Source organism: Mytilus trossulus, unplaced genomic scaffold (assembly GCF_036588685.1).
Source record: "Mytilus trossulus isolate FHL-02 unplaced genomic scaffold, PNRI_Mtr1.1.1.hap1 h1tg000558l__unscaffolded, whole genome shotgun sequence".
Lineage (NCBI taxonomy): Eukaryota > Metazoa > Mollusca > Bivalvia > Mytilida > Mytilidae > Mytilus > Mytilus trossulus.
In genome coordinates, this window is record NW_026963400.1 from 49040 (window position 1) to 66807 (window position 17768).

The window sequence follows — 17768 nt, forward strand, 5'->3', positions numbered from 1 at the left end:
GTAAAGAGCAATAATGTTCAGCAAAGTAAGATCTACAAATAAATTAACATGACCAAAATTGTCAATTGACCCCTTAAGGAGTTATTGCCCTTTATAGTCAATTTTTAACAATTTTCATCAATTTTTGTAAATTTTTAGAAAATGTTTTCCACTGTAATTACTGTGCCAAGTTCATTATAGATAGAGATAATTGTAGCAACAAGAATGTTCAGTAAAGAAAAATCTACAAATACATCACCATCACCAAAACACAATTTTGTCATGAATTTATCTGTGTCCATTGTTTAATATGCACATAGACCAAGGTGAGCGACACAGGCTCTTGGGAGCCTCTAGTTATACATAAATTAGGCCGTTAGTTTTCTCGTTTGAATTGTTCTACATTTGTCATTTCAGGACCTTTTATAGCTAACTACGCGGTATGAGCTTTGCTCATTGTTGAAGGTCGTACGGTGACCTATAGTTGTTAATTTCTGTGTCACATGGTCTCTTGGCAATTGGCAATCATACCACATCTTTTTTTTTTTTTTATATTATATGCTCATATGCATTGATAATTTTCTTGAAATAATCATAGATTTTTGTTAGATGTATCCATCTGATGAGTTCAGCCTTACTGTTGTCAATGTTTTTATTTGTTTTGATGCTTTATATGATTACAGGATATTTTCTAGTGTTTTATAACATCCTCTTGTGTTACACCAACCCGGGTACATGTTGTATGTAAGGTGTATAACATCCTCCTGTGTTACATCCACCAGAGTACATGTGGTATATTAGGTGTATAACATCTTCCTGTGTTACATCGACCCGGGTACATGTTGTATGTAAGGTGTATAACATCCTCCTGTGTTACATCAACCAGGGTACATGTGGTATATAAGGTGTATAACATCCTCCTGTGTTACATCCACCAGGATACATGTGGTATATAAGGTGTATAACATCCTCCTGTGTTACATCCACCAGGATACATGTGGTATATAAGGTGTATAACATCCTCCTGTGTTACATCGACCAGGTTACATGTGGTATATAAGGTGTATAACATCCTCTGGTGTTATATCAACCAGGGTACATGTTGTATGTAAGGTGTATAACATCCTCCTGTGTTACATCAACCAGGGTACATGTGGTATATAAGGTGTATAACATCCTCCTATGTTACATCGACCAGGATACATGTGGTATATAAGGTGTATAACATCCTCCTGTGTTACATCCACCAGGATACATGTTGTATGTAAGGTGTATAACATCCTCCTGTGTTACATCAACCGGGGTACATGTGGTATATAAGGTGTATAACATCCTCCTGTGTTACATCAAACCGGGGTACATGTGGTATATAAGGTGTATAACATCCTCCTGTGTTACATCAACCGGGGTACGTGTGGTATATAAGGTGTATAACATCCTCCTGTGTTACATCAACCAGGGTACATGTTGTATGTAAGGTGTATAACATCCTCCTGTGTTACATCAACCGGGGTACATGTGGTATATAAGGTGTATAACATCCTCCTGTGTTACATCAACCAGGGTACATGTTGTATGTAAGGTGTATAACACCATAAAAACACAGATGTGGTATGATTGCCAATTAGACAACTCTGCACAAAAGAACAAATGACACAGAAATTAACAGATCTTTATAGGTCACTGTAAAGCCTTCAACAATACGCAAAGCTCATACCGCTTTGTCGGCTTTGAAAGACCCCAAAATCACAAATATGAAACCATACGACAAAACTACATGTATATTAATGTAAAAACAACTGAACGAAAAACAAATGTTTAACACAGCAACAAACGACAACTGAATTACAGGCTCCTAACTTGGTACAGACAAATATATACAAAATGTGGCGGGGTTAAACATGTTAGCGGAATCTCAACCCTACCCTTAATTCGGACAGTGATGTAACAGCATAGCATATGAACGAACTGTATGTCCATTCTCAATTTTATAAAATTGTGTTAAAAAAGGCTAAATTCATATAACAAAACACATGGACCTGACATGGTACTTGTACATTCCAACAACAAAAAGTACATATCTGAGAAGACTCGCAGTCAGTGACAGCTAGTTCAAAGCCAATAAAGACAAGAGTGCACACACTGAAATGTCTCGCCTTCTTTACTAATCATTGATATTATGTTGATAGTCCTAAGTATAAAGCTTTATTACAACTGTCACATAAACGTTACATTAACCAAGATAACTAAACAAAGACCAATGAACCATGAAAATGAGGTCAAGGTCAGATGAACCATGCTAGGCTGACATGTACAGCTAACAATGCTTCCATAAAACAAATATAGTTGACCTAATACTTATAGTTTAAGAAAAATAGACCAAAACACAAAAAACTTAACACTGAGCAATGAACCGTGAAAATGAGGTCAAGGTCAAATAAAACCTGCGCGACTAATATATCATTCATAAAATATTTCCATACACTAAATATAGTTGACCTATGGTTTATAGTATCAAATAAAAAGACCAAAACTGAAAAACTTAACTTTGACCACTGAACCATGAAAATGAGGTCAAGGTCAGATGACATCTGTCCGTTAGACATGTTCACCTTACAATCATTCCATACAACAAATATAGTAGACCTATTGCATAAAGTATGAGAAAAACAGACCAAAACACAAAAACTTAACTATAACCACTGAACCATGAAAATGAGGTCAAGGTCATATGACACCTGTCAGTTGGACATGTACACATTACAGTCCTTCCATACACCGAATATACTAGCCCTATTGCTTATAGTATCTGAGATATGGACTTGACCACCAAAACTTAACCTTGTTCACTGAGCCATGAAATGAGGTCGAGGTCAAGTGAAAACTGTCTGACGGGCATGAGGACCTTGCAAGGTACGCACATACCAAATATAGTTATCCTATTACTTATAATAAGAGAGAATTCAATATTACAAAAAATCTGAACTTTTTTTTAAGTGGTCACTGAACCATGAAAATGAGGTCAAGGACATTGGACATGTGACTGACGGAAACTTCATAACATGAGGCATCTATATACAAAGTATGAAGCATCCAGGTCTTCCACCTTCTAAAATATAAAGCTTTTAAGAAGTGAGCTAACACCGCCGCCGCCGGATCACTATCCCTATGTCGAGCTTTCTGCAACAAAAGTTGCAGGCTCGACAAAAATCGTGCATCAAGACTAAATTATCAATCAGATCCAACATACAATGGATGGATGTAGTGGAAAGACGTCATAGTAAACAGTTAGAGAAAACCATTACCTTGTTCAACGCCAAGATACATGCGTCGACAGATGGTAGATCCATTAAAGTGCATATGTATATAACAATAGTATCTAGTCTGCTTTTAATTAACGGTAGCAAAATCTATATTTATACCAATAACAAAATGTTGTGTCCTAAGTCAACGGATGCCCCATCTGCACTATCATTTCCATGTTAAGTGGACCGTGAAAACGGGGTATACACTCTAATTTGGCATTAAACAGATCATATCACAAGGAACATTGGTACTAAGTTTCAAGCTGATTGGACTTCAACTTCATGAAAAACATCAACCAGGGTACATGTGGTATATAAGGTGTATAACATCCTCCTGTGTTACATCCACCAGGATACATGTGGTATATAAGGTGTATAACATCCTCCTGTGTTACATCCACCAGGATACATGTGGTATATAAGGTGTATAACATCCTCCTGTGTTACATCGACCAGGTTACATGTGGTATATAAGGTGTATAACATCCTCTGGTGTTATATCAACCAGGGTACATGTTGTATGTAAGGTGTATAACATCCTCCTGTGTTACATCAACCAGGGTACATGTGGTATATAAGGTGTATAACATCCTCCTATGTTACATCGACCAGGATACATGTGGTATATAAGGTGTATAACATCCTCCTGTGTTACATCCACCAGGATACATGTTGTATGTAAGGTGTATAACATCCTCCTGTGTTACATCAACCGGGGTACATGTGGTATATAAGGTGTATAACATCCTCCTGTGTTACATCAAACCGGGGTACATGTGGTATATAAGGTGTATAACATCCTCCTGTGTTACATCAACCGGGGTACGTGTGGTATATAAGGTGTATAACATCCTCCTGTGTTACATCAACCAGGGTACATGTTGTATGTAAGGTGTATAACATCCTCCTGTGTTACATCAACCGGGGTACATGTGGTATATAAGGTGTATAACATCCTCCTGTGTTACATCAACCAGGGTACATGTTGTATGTAAGGTGTATAACACCATAAAAACACAGATGTGGTATGATTGCCAATTAGACAACTCTGCACAAAAGAACAAATGACACAGAAATTAACAGATCTTTATAGGTCACTGTAAAGCCTTCAACAATACGCAAAGCTCATACCGCTTTGTCGGCTTTGAAAGACCCCAAAATCACAAATATGAAACCATACGACAAAACTACATGTATATTAATGTAAAAACAACTGAACGAAAAACAAATGTTTAACACAGCAACAAACGACAACTGAATTACAGGCTCCTAACTTGGTACAGACAAATATATACAAAATGTGGCGGGGTTAAACATGTTAGCGGAATCTCAACCCTACCCTTAATTCGGACAGTGATGTAACAGCATAGCATATGAACGAACTGTATGTCCATTCTCAATTTTATAAAATTGTGTTAAAAAAGGCTAAATTCATATAACAAAACACATGGACCTGACATGGTACTTGTACATTCCAACAACAAAAAGTACATATCTGAGAAGACTCGCAGTCAGTGACAGCTAGTTCAAAGCCAATAAAGACAAGAGTGCACACACTGAAATGTCTCGCCTTCTTTACTAATCATTGATATTATGTTGATAGTCCTAAGTATAAAGCTTTATTACAACTGTCACATAAACGTTACATTAACCAAGATAACTAAACAAAGACCAATGAACCATGAAAATGAGGTCAAGGTCAGATGAACCATGCTAGGCTGACATGTACAGCTAACAATGCTTCCATAAAACAAATATAGTTGACCTAATACTTATAGTTTAAGAAAAATAGACCAAAACACAAAAAACTTAACACTGAGCAATGAACCGTGAAAATGAGGTCAAGGTCAAATAAAACCTGCGCGACTAATATATCATTCATAAAATATTTCCATACACTAAATATAGTTGACCTATGGTTTATAGTATCAAATAAAAAGACCAAAACTGAAAAACTTAACTTTGACCACTGAACCATGAAAATGAGGTCAAGGTCAGATGACATCTGTCCGTTAGACATGTTCACCTTACAATCATTCCATACAACAAATATAGTAGACCTATTGCATAAAGTATGAGAAAAACAGACCAAAACACAAAAACTTAACTATAACCACTGAACCATGAAAATGAGGTCAAGGTCATATGACACCTGTCAGTTGGACATGTACACATTACAGTCCTTCCATACACCGAATATACTAGCCCTATTGCTTATAGTATCTGAGATATGGACTTGACCACCAAAACTTAACCTTGTTCACTGAGCCATGAAATGAGGTCGAGGTCAAGTGAAAACTGTCTGACGGGCATGAGGACCTTGCAAGGTACGCACATACCAAATATAGTTATCCTATTACTTATAATAAGAGAGAATTCAATATTACAAAAAATCTGAACTTTTTTTTAAGTGGTCACTGAACCATGAAAATGAGGTCAAGGACATTGGACATGTGACTGACGGAAACTTCATAACATGAGGCATCTATATACAAAGTATGAAGCATCCAGGTCTTCCACCTTCTAAAATATAAAGCTTTTAAGAAGTGAGCTAACACCGCCGCCGCCGGATCACTATCCCTATGTCGAGCTTTCTGCAACAAAAGTTGCAGGCTCGACAAAAATCGTGCATCAAGACTAAATTATCAATCAGATCCAACATACAATGGATGGATGTAGTGGAAAGACGTCATAGTAAACAGTTAGAGAAAACCATTACCTTGTTCAACGCCAAGATACATGCGTCGACAGATGGTAGATCCATTAAAGTGCATATGTATATAACAATAGTATCTAGTCTGCTTTTAATTAACGGTAGCAAAATCTATATTTATACCAATAACAAAATGTTGTGTCCTAAGTCAACGGATGCCCCATCTGCACTATCATTTCCATGTTAAGTGGACCGTGAAAACGGGGTATACACTCTAATTTGGCATTAAACAGATCATATCACAAGGAACATTGGTACTAAGTTTCAAGCTGATTGGACTTCAACTTCATGAAAAACTTCTCGGCGGGACGAACGGATGGATGGACGGACGAACGAACAGACGGACTGACGCACAGACCAGAAAACATAATTTCTTTTACGTCCCATTATCAAAGTTTTGTACCTTAAACTCTTTCTTTCTTTTTTTGGTCGAAATTGTAGTTTTTTAAGAGGTACTCAAACAAAAGAAATGACATAATCTGTTTTTGTAAAAAAAAAAAAGGTATCCGCAATATTCTAGTTTATTTGTTAAAAGAGAGACCAATGATGACAAAGAAACATTCACTTTCAATAAAGTCGAAACCGAGTCGGCGAGCATTGGAAAACTACGAAACGACGACAAGATAAACAGCGGTCCATCAAGGGAAACCAATCCCACAAAAAAAAAACCGCGGTGCTCTCAGGTGCTCCTGAACAGGGATAAATGAAAAAAAAATCAGACTTCTAGTACAAATGTATGCACACAATACATACTGCTTATAGTTGTAATTATTACATAGTTTACCTACCATCTTTAAATAAATTGGTATTTGTATGTTGTAGATAAAAAAACACATCTGTGAACAGACTGCAACACTTAGTTATGTCCAGTAAAGAGGCTACTGCAGACAAAGAGTTTCACCGAAAAAGTTCTAGTCTACGTCAAATGAAAAATCTTACTGGTAAACAACCTTACAAATGTGATGAATGTTGTAAAGAATTTAGTAGCAAAGGCAATTATAATATACACAAGAAAATCCATACTGGCGAAAAACCTTACAAATGTGATGTATGTGATAAGGAATTTGGTCAGAAAGCCAACTATAATGAACACATGAGAATTCATACTGGGGAAAAACATTTTAAATGTGTGTTTTGTGATCAAGAGTTTCACCGAGAAAGCGCCTGTCGAATTCACATGAGAAAGCATACTGGTGAACAACCTTACAGATGTGATGTTTGTGGAAAACAGTTTCGCAGAAAAAGTAATTGTCTAACTCACATGAGAACACATACTGGCGAAAAAGCTTACCAATGTGATATTTGTGAAAAAAAGTTTGGCAAAAAAGATAGTTGTCTAATTCACATGAGAACACATACTGGTGAAAAACCTTACAAATGTGATGAATGTGGTAAAGAATTTAGTGCCAAGAGCAACTATAATGTACACATGAAAAAACATACTGGCGAAAAACCTTACGCATGTTATATTTGTGAAAAAGAATTTGGCCAAAGCAGTTCTTGTCGTACACACATGATAACACATACTGGCGAAAAACCTTACAGATGTGATGTATGTGGTAAAGCATTTGGTCACAAAAGCAATCGCAATAAACACATGAAAATCCATACTTGGAAAGATAAGATGTGATATTTTGAAAAAAGAGTTGGCAGAATAAGTAATTGTCTGAGACATACAAAAACACATACTGATAAAAGAAGACCTAAAATGTGACGTATGGGTACAACTGGCAGGGGCGGATGCAGGAATTTTCGAAAGGGGGGGTGCTAACCCAGGGCACCCAGGGCAAAGGGGGGGTGCAAAACATATGTCCCGATACAAATGCATTGATCGGCAAAAATAAAGGGGGGGTGCGCACCCCCGGAACCCCCCCCCTGGATCCGCCACTGACTGGTACTCAATTTTGGTAGGAGTATATGTCCTTCCGATACATTGGAGTATGTCCTTCCGATAACATTCATATAACACTAGTACGAAGTTTTTGTATGAAATGTCCTTCCGATAACGTTCATATAACTCTGGTACTCAATTTTTGTGGGAGTATGTCCTTCCGATACTATTAGTTACATAGTGTGCTAGTGACGCTCTCATCCCATATGGAATTTACCGACCCCATATATACCGTATTACGTCACTAGCACACTATGTAACGAATTTATCTTACCGACTATCTTAACGTGTAAAATTTAGACTAGTGACCTATCAAAATTAGCAGTCTTCAATACAGTTAGCATTAACATGATGCCAACAATGACAATTTTTTGTAATAGATTACTAAGATTTACGAAAAATGGTCAAAAATTGACTATAAAGGGCAATAACTCCTTAGGGGGTCAATTGACCATTTCGGTCGTTTTGACTTATTTGTAAATCTTACTTTGCTGAACATTATTGCTTTTTACAGTTTATCTCTATCTATCATAATATTCAAGATAATAACCAAAAACAGCAAAATTTCCTTAAAATTACCAATTCAGGGGCAGCAACCCAACAAAGGGTTGTAAGATTCATCTGAAAATTTCAGGGCAGATAGATCTTCACCTGATAAACAATTTTACCCCATGTCAGATTTGCTCTAATTGCTTTGGTTTTTGAGTTATAAGCCAAAAACTGCATTTTACCCCTATGTTCTATTTTTAGCCATGGCGGCCATCTTGGTTGGTTGGCGGGGTCACGCCACACATTTTTTAAACTAGATACCCCAATGATGATTTTGGCCAAGTTTGGTTTAATTTGGCTCAGTAGTTTCAGAGGAGAAGATTTTTGTAAAAGTTAACGACGACGGACGGCGACGGACAACGACGCTGGACGCCGGACGCCAAGTGATGAGAAAAGCTCACTTGGCCCTTTGGTACCATTAAAACGTTTAATCCTGCTGCAAATGTTTGCACTTGTCCTAAGTCAGGAATTTGATGTACAGTAGTTGTCGTTTGTTTATGTAATTTATACGTGTTTCTCGTTTCTCGTTTTTTTAATATAGATTAGACTGTTGGTTTTCCCGTTTGAATGGTTTTACACTAGTAATTTTGGGGCCCTTTATAGCTAATTGTTCAGTGTGAGCCAAGGCTCCGTGTTGAAGGCCGTACATTGACCTTTAATGGTTTACTTTTTTTAAATTGTTATTTGGTAAAAGAGTTGTCTAATTGGCACCAACACCACATCTTTCTATATCTAATAACTCTAGAACGGTTAGAGTGATGATACCAAAATTCAAACTTAATCTCTGTGTTTAGTGGTAATAAACATTGTGTAAACAAGTATAAGTTGTATTACATTTGGTTGATGCAAACTCAAGTTAGAGAAGGGAAACCAATTTTGGGACAGACAGTCATACAGATAGACAAGGGTAAAATTTAATAACCACTTCGCATTGGCAGGGGAATACAGAAAATTGGATAAAAACTTGCTGTCAAACTGCACATCTACATAGTCGTAATGTTGCTTTGTTGTCTCAGAGTTTGACTAATAAAGTGATGGACAGACAGATGTACAGTAGATGGATAGGTTAAAATAAAGTATATCCTACAGAACTTTGGTCCATGTGAATGATAATCCAGGAGTACATTTTGGTGTACATGACAAATCGAAATAGAATTCATCTTTATTATTTATCTTGATATACAGTATATAAAACAATGCTGTAAAAGCATTCTAATTACAAATTTTCATATTATTTACAATTTGATAGTTGTTACAATGCAATTTTTCGAATTCATTAAAGCATTTCCTTAAAACAAAATTTCAATAAATAAAAGCTGTTGTACCTTATTTGAGCAAATGTGATCTCATAGCTATAGAGATGTAACAATTTAATGTTGTATACTGAATCACTGTATTCGTCATCAGTTTAATTTTCTCTTCACATAGCAAGGCAGCTAATTATATTATGATACAGAATGGTGCAAGTACATGTGTGATTATTACTATTTGTGCATGGTGTATTTTTCCCTAAAAAGGTTATAACTTATATATATTCTACATCCTAATTCCTATAGTTGTTAATTGCTGTGTCTTTTTTGTCTCTTGTGGAGAGTTGTCTCATTGGCAATAATACCACATATTCTTTTTTTTATCTTTACAATAGGACACATTGCTATACATACATCGTTTGTCTCAAAAGTGTATTGTTACACCTCTACCATCTGATGAACCATAGCTTTTCAATCTCTTTGTTATTTTGTCTTCATTTTTGTCTTTTGGTCATCCATACTCTGTACCAAGGAACATTTTGAATTTTGCAAAGAATTGTATTACAAATGTTTTTAGTATAGATAGAAAATTGAGACAGATCGATTGGATTTATCAGAGCTGGTTTATTATTCAAAATTAGGTCAGGCATAAGGCTGTAGTGATAGATGTGGGTTAATTGAATATCTTAAGGCCAAAAAAAAAGAAGCATTCTACGCACAGACCAGAAAACACTATTCCCCTTTACTATCAGAGGTGGGGCATACTAATCATTTTATGACAAATACATGTATATATTCATAAAATTAAAATAAATATGATTTTACAAATCTAAACTGACCTTTAAATTGATCTTTGAAAATGTACTATAATCAACCTAATTATATAAATATAATGAGTGCCCAGCACAATTAAAAATTGGGAAGAGAGTCTAATCAATTTACGGTATACAGAAACAGAAATTACTTTGTCTGAGAGTTAACATAATAAATCTGAAATAAGCTTAATAAAAGAACAGAGTTCCAATGTCCCCTGTATTGCACATATATTTTATATTTCAAATGGGCATAAGTCATTGTAAGTATAAAGAAAAAAGTGTGGAAAATTGACTTGTCGGACTGATGGATGGACAGACAGACATAAATACAGAGTCCAAAGGTAAGTCCCCTTCAACTTCTACGGTAGGTGAATAAAAAAACTTTGGGAACAGATTACACTTCCTTACCAGTCCCTACAAGAATTTCGCCTCTTCTACAAGCAATTTGTTTTCCTAACAAACTTTGACATTCAATAAATAAATATAAAAGTAAACACCATCAAAATTGGACAATTCTCCCTATATCTGAAGATTATTTTCTAGTCTGCATTTTGTTGTCCTTGCCCACTTTAACACTTGATAAATAAAAGTACACATTTTATTTAACTCTCCCAAATCAAGTATTTTAGCCTGATTCTTACTTTTGTAAATGTAAATATTGTTTGTACTTGCAAAATGAAGATCTTTTCCCTGTTTAATAATTACTGATAGTTGAAATAATCTGGGTGAAACAACAATGCCAAACACAACATCCTGAAAGAAAAGTTTGGACAACATTTGTTGTATATTTTGGACAATTGCATGAGACTCCCGGTGTGCAGGTTTCAGTTCAAAAACTATTGGAAAGATACCAGGAAAATCAGGCAGCACGACACAGTAATCTGGAACTATTGTGTGCCTTGAAACTCTGTGATCTGCTAAATATCCTGTAGAAGATTCAGCGACTGATGACTCCAGATTTAATGAAGACAGGCTTAACAAAGATGAAGAGGTACTTGATGGAGTGCTAGAGTAAGGTGCATTATACTCCATCTGGGTGATCGGGGTATCAAAATCGCCAAAAACAGTCTCCAATGCAGTGTTAATACTGTCATGTATGTTTGTGGTAGAGCCACACATATCATTACTCCCAAGACATGTCAGGAGTATTTTCATCAATACCTCAATCCAATTTTTAGCCCGTCCATTTGTCATATCTGTTTGTAATGCTGTCTTAAATGATGATACATAGTGCCTCTGTTCTGAAAATATATATAAAACATGTAAAAAAAGAATATAGAAAGGGGGAGTCAATTCCTTAACTTGCCACACAAAACAACATAACTTGAAGCAAAGCTGTGTGTCTTTCCTTTTGACGCCTTTTGAATTTAAATTTGTAGTAAATATGAAAATCAAATTATGTGCATATTAATATATGTTTAAAGCCTGGATTTGTGTTTTGTATTTTTATGGCAACCCTTTGGAAAAGGTTACGAAGGACATATTGTTATTCTTTACATTTCACATTTTTTTTCAAGTTTACAGTTCTTGGAGATGACTTGACAAACATTGATAAAATTCACCAAAACGAGAATCCCTAAGTGCCTCAAATTTTCAAGATAGCCACCAAATGGCGAAAATGTGGTCAAAATTAAATGAAATTGATCATTCGAAAGTGTGTCATCCATCTGAGGAAATTCCAAACTAGAAATAGTTTATGACGACAGACGACGGACGACGACAGACGACGGACGACGACAGATGCCAAGTAATGACATAAGCTCACATGGGGTCCTTCAGCCCAGTGAGTTAAAAAGGGTGGTGGGGGTGGTGGTCTAAAAGATATGTTAATTGTATAGTATGGGCTATTTGACTTTGGAACACTCAAAATAGTTGCTGCTATTGTGACAATGTCCAATACATCATGACATCCTCCACTATTGCTTGCAACATGTGCAATAGCAAATCTAGTTTCTAATCATTTTTGTTGTTTCATTGGCCTTGTTGTGTTATACAAATCCTTAAAGTCTCCTTTCACTCTTGAGTCAACATGCATGGGCAAGATGGAAATAGAATTAGTTTCATGACCATGGCAGTGGCAAATATTTCAAATACATTGAATGAGATCATAATACGTAATATAAATAGGTTCAAAAGGTAGGACTTGTTATAGCCACCAGCTGAAAATGTGTGTACACATATATAAACTAGAGGCTCTAAAGAGCCTGTGTCGCTCACCTTGGTCTATGTGAATATTAAACAAAGGAAGCAGATGAATTCATGACAAAATTGTGTTTTGGTGATGGTGATGTGTTTGTACATCTTACTTTACTAAACAGTCTTGCTGCTTACAATTATCTTTATCAATAAAGAACTTGGCCCAGTAGTTTCAGGGGAAAATGTTAATAAAAATTTACAAATTTTATGAAAATTGTTAATAATTGACTAGAAAAGGACAATAACTCCTTAGGGGGTTTACAGTTTATCTCTATCTATAATAATATTCAAGATAATAACCAAAAACAGCAAAATTTCCTTAAAATACCTATTCAGGGGCAGCAACCCAACAACGGGTTGTCTGATTCATCTGAAAATTTCCGGGCAGATAGATCTTGACCTGATAAACAATTTTATCCATGTCAGATTTGCTCTAAATGCTTTGGTTTTTGAGTTATAAGCCAAAAACTGCATTTTACCCCTATGTTCTATTTTTAGCTGTGGTGGCCATATTGATTTGATGGCCGGGTCACCGGACACATTTTTGAAATTATATACCCCAAAGATAATTGTGGCTAAGTTTGGATTAATTTGGCCCAGTAGTTTCAGAGGAGAAGATTTCTGTCAAAGATAACTAAGATTTACGAAAAATGGTTAAAAATTGACTATAAAGGGCAATAACTCCTAAAGGGGTCAACTGACCATTTCGGTCAAGTTGACTTATTTGTAAATCTTATTTTGCTGAACATTATTGCTGTTTACAGTTTATCTATACATGTATCTATAATAATATTCAAGATAATAACCAAAAACAACAAAATTTCCTTAAAATTATCAATTCAGGGGCAAACCCAACAACGGGTTGTGTGATTCATCTGAAAATTTCAGGGCAGATAGATCTTGACCTGATAAATAATTTTACACCTCACAGATTTGCTCTAAATGCTTTGGTTTTTGAGTTATAAGCCAAAAAACCCATTTTACCCCTATGTTCTATTTTTAGCCATGGCAGCCATCTTGGTTGGTTTGCCGGGTCACGCCACACATTTTTTAAACTAGATACCCCAATGATGATTGTGGCCAAGTTTGGATTAATTTGTCCCAGTAGTTTCAGAGGAGAAGATTTTTGTAAAAGATGACTAAGATTTACGAAAAATGGTTAAAAATGGATTAAAAAGGGCAATAACTCCTAAAGGGGTCAACTGACCATTTCGGTCACGTTGACTTATTTGTAAATCTGACTTTGCTGAACATTATTGCTGTTACAGTTTATCTCTATCTATAATAATATTCAAGATAATAACCAAAAACAGCAAAATTTCCTTAAAATTATCAATTCAGGGGCAGCAACCCAACAACGGATTGTTCGATTCATCTGAAAATTTCAGGGCAGATAGATCTTGACCTAATAAACAATTTTACACATGTCAGATTTGCTCTAAATGCTTTGGTTTTTGAGTTATAAGCCAAAAACCCAATTTTACCCCTATTTTCTATTTTTAGCCATGGCGGCCATCTTGGTTGGTTGGCCGGGTCACGCCACACATTTTTTAAACTAGATACCCCAATGATGATTGTGGCCAAGTTTGGTTTAAAAGTTAACGATGACGGACGCAAAGTGATGGGAAAAGCTCACTTGGCCCTTTGGGCCAGGTGAGCTAAAAATAGGGACAGAATTTTTCTCCCTTACATAATCATGCTTGCCACACAAAAGAATTGTTGCACGGACCTCTGACTCTTCCCTATTGTAACCAGACATGGTTACTTATTCATACATCCTGCACAGCCATATAATTCATTAACATATTAATTTTTTTAAAGCAAATTGGTCAAGTGGTTTATAACTTGTTGTTCGGTGTGAGCCAAGGCTCCGTGTTGAAGGCCATACATTGACCTATAATGGTTTACTTTTTTAAATTGTTATTTCGACGGGTAGTAGTCTCATTGGCACTCACACCACATCTTCCTTTATCTATATAAGCATGTTTAAGTTATTAAATAGAAAGAACAATTTTGATGAGAAAAGTGTACATGTACATGTATCATTGTATGTGTATAAATTATTACATATTAAATATTTTACCTATTGACAACTTTGCATATGCCTCTTCTAAGTCCTTATCAGACATTGGATTATTTTGGGGTAACCAAAATTCTACTTTGTCAACTTTTTCATATTTAAAGTCGTATAGCTCTAAACATCTGATAATGTCCTTCCAGAATTCTGATGTAATATCAGATTGCTCAAATGGTTCCAAAAAAGTGTTTATTGTCTCATAAAAAATATCCAAGGGTCTTTGTTCAAAGGAATCATGACAATCGTATACTTCTTCTGATGCCTCAGACTGGTCCTTTTCTCTAGTAAAAAATTTTACACTTTCAATAATATTGTCCTGTGACCTGTAACATTGTGTGTCTTCTGAACAGCATAGAACCCTGACCAGCAAGGCTCTTTGATTGTAATTACCCATCCATGCCTAAAAAATAAAAGTTAAGATTATTTAAGTTTAGTTTAGTTTAAACATATTTTATTGTTCAAAATGACAAAAAGATCAGACACAAGTTTTACAACTTAGTAACGTCTTCTCCAAAACAAAAACAAAATATACATTAATTAATGAATACATCAAATATTTCATACTAACAAATAATTTAAGTATAAGACATGAAAACAAAAGGAAACTTTTTGAGGCGAATCAATGGATTTTAATCCAGTGCATCTTTTTACAGTATAAATATGACACAAACACACCGAAAAGTTAGTGGAATTACCTATATATGCGCAAATTTTTTCTTGTGGACATAACTTTAATAAGTGTGCGTGTTTTTCTCATTATAAAGCGTGGAATCTGAATATATTACATGTATTATCCAAGTTTACGAAAAGGATGTCAGTTGCACAATGGTAAGAATAGATTTGAAACTTATTCTTATATTCTTTCGTTAAAATCCATTGAATCGTTATTGATAACAAAACATAACAGTAAATATTCATCAAGATCATTCGATTAAAGCATGATTACCAAATAATAATAAATCAATAGTAAATTTACATTAAAGACATTAATTTCGTTAAACATCAGATTTCTCTGAGCTGAAAAATTAATACAATATAATAGATAGTGTTCAACATTTTTATTAATAAAACCACATGAACAATTTGTATTTTGTATCAAATTTGCTTTGAACAAGTCAGCACGCAGTGCGCTACATCTGTTATGCAGCCTTGTGTGTAAAACAGAATACAAACGATCTCCTAAAGAACCAAATCTCGGAGATTTATTATTTCTATAGTATAGTTTATGCAAGTTTAATTTAAAAAAGGAAAATGTAGGAATATGTCTTATACTTAAGTCTAAAGAGTTCCACAGTGCAATAGATGACGGAAAATAAGACTGTTGATAAGCTGATTCTATTTTTTTCAAATACAAAATAACAGATCATTCATTGAAATCAACCTAGCTGTAACAGTATCAATAATATTAAAAACTGATCATGTCGTCATGTTAATTTTTTTCATCACATTTCATCACATTTTATCAAGTTGTATTGAACATCATTATCATACTTACTTTTTATACTAATGTACATGCTCAGGGAAGATTAGTTATATAGCTAACTTTGTAACCCTCTTAAAATAAAGTATTGTTGTTGTTTAAAATAAAGTATTGTTGTTGTTGTTGTTGTTGCTGATAAATGATTTATGGGAATAGTAATATTTTGACTGTTACGCAAATTATAATTACAAATATCGGATACAAAATCCAGAACCAAATCATGAAAATAATCTGGCGCTTGGTTATTTATAATCTTATAAAACATAGATAATTTTTTAACCTCCCGTCTGACGCTTAATTTTCCCCATCCTGTCTCTAAATAGATACTGTTCCGTCTAGCGTAACTTGTTAATCCGGTAACTATTCGAGCAGCCTCGATTTGGATATTTTCCAATCGATCAGAATTTGTTTGTCCCATACTTCTGACGAATACTCCAAAATTGTCCGAATAAAAGTCATATAAATTTTTTCCAAATATTCCCTCTTAAAGGGAAATTCCGCGATTTTTTACTTATCATCTAATTATGTTCATCTTAACATAAAATACACATTTGCAAAGTTTTAAATTTATATTCCTTCTAATAACGGAGAAAATCAAGTATTTGTAACTTTTTTGGTGGAATTCTCGAGTGGGTCGTGACGTATTAGCCCGATTTATTGAATTCTGGGAAAAAATAAAATCTGTTTAACTCTTATAGCTTATCGACAATATACGTAATTAAAAGCGCACAACTGACGAATGGTCGTAGTTATTAACCACAATATAAGAATGAACGAAAATGAATATGCATATACCGTTGTGTATTGATTGAATTAAACTCCTATAAAATTATCTCTAGTAAATGTTTTTGAATAAATTTAATTAATTATTGTTGAGATTTTTTTCATATAATATTTATTGAACATTTTTACTGATATTGGACTGAAAATATTTCAGTTCTATTTACCGTTATTGTTTTGATAATCATTTCAATGCAACTAATGTGTGAGCAGAGTGTGTATATTATTTTGTAAAGGTCACTGTATATTTCTCGGCTTGAGGTCAATTCGTTTACCTTGTAGCTATTTAGCCGCAGGTGTGAGTTCAAGTGTACACAGGTATAAATGTTGTTATTTGGAAAGGATAAACAGAAAGGATTAGAAAGAGTATGCTGTCACGATGTTAATACACTAAGATTTAATACACGATGAGAATAAAGATACAATAATTAAATTGTGTAAATTAATTGAAAATAAAATTCAGATTCGTAATTCCGAAAGAGTATAAAAATAAAAGGAAACAATTTTTCATTACTTTCTTAGCGGCAATTGGCGTAAAGATTCAAATATGAAGCAAACAATAGTAGTTTTAATCTTTAATAAAAACTAAATGCAATATTACCCAATTTGATATACCATTGTAGATCTGTTTGATATCATTGACTTTACCGGAATTTCTTAACTTGTATTCAAATCTGGCTGTGTTTAAATGCTAATAAAACTATTGCAATTTTAAAGTTTTTAATTGACAAAA

The 17768-nt window shown here is 34.6% G+C and overlaps 2 protein-coding genes across 2 annotated transcripts; one reads left to right on the plus strand and one right to left on the minus strand.

Moving 5' to 3' along the window:
• The first annotated feature begins 6859 nt into the window (after positions 1-6859).
• On the plus strand, positions 6860-7627 carry LOC134702614 (zinc finger protein 239-like). Its single transcript, XM_063563384.1, has one exon. It carries the CDS (start codon positions 6860-6862, stop codon positions 7625-7627), a length of 768 nt encoding a protein of 255 aa, XP_063419454.1.
• Positions 7628-9587: 1960 nt separating this feature from the next.
• LOC134702613 (uncharacterized) lies at positions 9588-17084 on the minus strand. Its single transcript, XM_063563383.1, has 2 exons — positions 14782-17084; positions 9588-11743 (listed from the first exon to the last, which is right to left on the minus strand). Exons 1-2 carry the CDS (start codon positions 15167-15169, stop codon positions 11022-11024), a joined length of 1110 nt encoding a protein of 369 aa, XP_063419453.1. The 5' UTR covers positions 15170-17084; the 3' UTR covers positions 9588-11021.
• Positions 17085-17768: the final 684 nt, after the last annotated feature.

Excerpts from the sequence above, each read along its gene's own strand:
- LOC134702613 (XM_063563383.1), bottom strand. The coding sequence starts at position 15,169 with ATGGGTAATTACAATCAAAGAGCCTTGCTGGTCAGGGTTCTATGCTGT. Across the intron at positions 11,744-14,781 it reads ATATGCAAAGTTGTCAATAG|AACAGAGGCACTATGTATCA; the intron begins GTAAAATATTTA and ends ATATATTTTCAG.
- LOC134702614 (XM_063563384.1), top strand. The coding sequence starts at position 6,860 with ATGTCCAGTAAAGAGGCTACTGCAGACAAAGAGTTTCACCGAAAAAGT.